Source organism: Sinocyclocheilus rhinocerous, unplaced genomic scaffold, assembly GCF_001515625.1.
Source record: "Sinocyclocheilus rhinocerous isolate Xijiao unplaced genomic scaffold, SAMN03320098_v1.1 scaffold852, whole genome shotgun sequence".
NCBI lineage: Eukaryota > Metazoa > Chordata > Actinopteri > Cypriniformes > Cyprinidae > Sinocyclocheilus > Sinocyclocheilus rhinocerous.
Genome location: NW_015626422.1, coordinates 665,914 through 668,638, shown reverse-complemented (window position 1 = coordinate 668,638; position 2,725 = coordinate 665,914). Strand labels below are relative to the sequence as shown.

The following is a 2,725-nucleotide window of genomic DNA, read 5'->3' as shown; positions in this document are numbered from 1 at the left end:
TTCCGATTGGTTGCCGCCAGATGCCGCCGAACCGCGTCATAGCTCATTACCATAAAGTTGACCTGATTTCAACTCTCCTCGACGCCCTCAACGTCCAAGTCGCGCCACGCCGCTGCTCGACGCCGGCCCACATTGAAAATGAATGACTTCCAGCCACTTTGACGCTCTCGACGGCGGCGGTGTGAACGCACAGTAACTGAAGCGCAGAGACTCGTGAGATCCTGCTGCAGGTTTAGAACCTGCGGCCTTTTAGTCAGCAGCCCAGATCTTCACCCGTTAGTCCAGCAGGAGCTGCTTCGAGTTTCTGTAACCCCTGTATTAACACAAAATTGAGTTTTTGAAAATAATGGTTAATTTTAGGATATTATTATTATTTTAATTTTGTTACAATTTTTCACTTCGGGTCAAGAACATGCCTGAAAAGTTTTGACAATCTGAGGTTTTGTGAAATGTGTATACAAAAGCTTTATTATGATTATGATGTTCAATTTGACCCACATTTTCATGGTTATGTTCAATGTTCATGGCAGCAAACCAAAAAAAAAATGAAAGTATTTTGATGCACATTTTTATCAGTTCAAGCACAGCCATTTAGCTGGGAATGAAACCGATGATCTTCTCATTGCTATCACCATGCTCTACTGTAAAAAGTATAATAAATAAATAATTCATTAATTTTTATTAATTTAAAATTAAAAAAAATTATTTACAATTCTGTTTATAACGTTCTTTTTTTTTTTTTAAAGAAAAAGTAAAAAAAAAAAGCTAAAGTTTTAAAAAAAATTGTTTTTTTGATGTAATGTGTGAGAAGTATTCATGTTAAAGGTTTACTCTTTTGACATGATTTATTTTTTCATAGTGTGATTTTTGGTGAATTGTATTGAATTTGTTTAGGTCAGTTTGATCTGCAGCAATACAATTGTGAGCCTGCAGCACAAAAGCATCTTAAGTCGCTGGGGGATATTTGTAGCAATAGCCAACAATACATTGTATGGGTCAAAATTATACATTTCTCTTTTATGCCAAAAATCATTAGGATATTAAATAAAGATCATGTTCCATGAAGATATTTTGTAAGTTTCCTACCGTAAATATATCAAAACTTAATTTTTGATTAGTAATATGCATTGCTAAGAACTTCATTTGAACAACTTTAAAGATGATTTTCTCAATATTTAGATTTTTTTGCACCCTCAGATTCCAGATTTTCAAATAGTTGTATCTCGGCCAAATATTGTCCTATCCTCACAAACCATACATCAATGGAAAGCTTATTTATTCAGCTTTCAGATGATGCATACATCTCAATTTCCAAAAATTGACCCTTATGACTGGTTTTGTGCTCCAGGGTCACAATTGTGCTGAAAATTTGAGCATAACACAAGAGTTAAACATTACATTTATATTTAGTCATTTTGCAGACACTTTTATCCAAAGCGACATACACTTGAGGAATACATAAAGCGATTCTTCTTAAACATGAGCTGAGCTGAATGATGTGTGTTTCCAGAACGTTCCCCCGGATCTGTCCATATGCACGTTTGTGCTGGAGCAGTCGCTGTCTGTACGAGCACTGCAGGAGATGCTGGCTAACACCGAGGAGAGAGCGGAAGGGGTGAGTGAGTGCTGCTTCTGTCCATCAGAGATCTCAACCAAAGCCATCAACATCTGACTGAAGCAAAATAATGAATGACCTGCTCCTCCCATAAAACGCTCACCATTATGACGTTCGACAGGTGATCGATTCACCAACAATGGATGGAGATGAGAAATCCTGTCAGTGTGTTACGGTCAAGAGTGAATGAACTGCATGAATGTGAAAATAAAGTCAACTTGCAGTGTGTTAAGCAGTCTTAGCACTGACAGAGACTGAAATATATATAATTTCCCATATTTACTGTATATGACAACATGTGATTGTGGTTGAGATGAGATGAAATAATCACAGTCGGCTCTAGTGATCGGTGTGGATGTGATTTTAGCTCGTGAAAGCGTTGATCTCTATATCCAAGAGGCATTCTGTCCTGATAACGGCGTCTGCAGATCGTAACGCCGCTGATGGTGCGTCTGTCAGTTGCACGAGTGTTGTGTATCAGGAGCAGTTTCACGATGATTGAACACTGATTTGATGTCACTCAGTTGCCATAGAGACAGAAGCATCAGTGCAGCATCACGGTCTGCCTGAATACAGCACACTTCACTGTCCCATTAATGTTTTACAGCATCAGTGCAACACTGCCATGCTTTTTGTCATGGGAACGATTAGATATGTTGAATTAATGTTTATCTATTCTATTAATTATCTATTGAATTAATGTTTATATTATTAACTAACAATGAGCGATAAACTTTTTGTAGTATTTATTCATCTTTGTTTATATAGTGAATAGAAATAAAACTGTTTATTAGTAGTTCATGTTAGTTCAGGTTCATTAAATAATATGAAAAGACACAACTTTTGGTAAATGTTGAAAATAACATTGTGATAGTTCAACCCCAAACGATCATTCTGACTTAATTTATCCTCCCTCATGTTGTTCCAAACCTGTATGAGATTCTTCCTTCTGTCGAACGCAAAAGAAGATATTTTGAAGAGAGTGTGTATGTGTGTGTGTGTGTTTGAGTACGTGTGTGTGCGTGTGTGTTTGAGTGTGTGTGTGTGTGTGTGTGTTTGAGTGTGTGTGTGTGTGTGTGTGTTTGAGTGTGTGTGTGTGTGTTTGTGTGA

General features: G+C 37.2%; 1 protein-coding gene across 1 annotated transcript in view; it reads left to right on the top strand.

The window, feature by feature from the left end:
- Positions 1 to 2,725, top strand: part of ryr2a (ryanodine receptor 2a (cardiac)) — a 114,337-nt gene that overhangs the window by 26,012 nt on the left and 85,600 nt on the right. Inside the window, exon 4 of the mRNA XM_016521655.1 lies at positions 1,511 to 1,615. Within this exon, the coding sequence (XP_016377141.1) occupies positions 1,511 to 1,615 (105 nt within the window). The remainder of the gene's footprint in view (positions 1 to 1,510; positions 1,616 to 2,725) is intronic.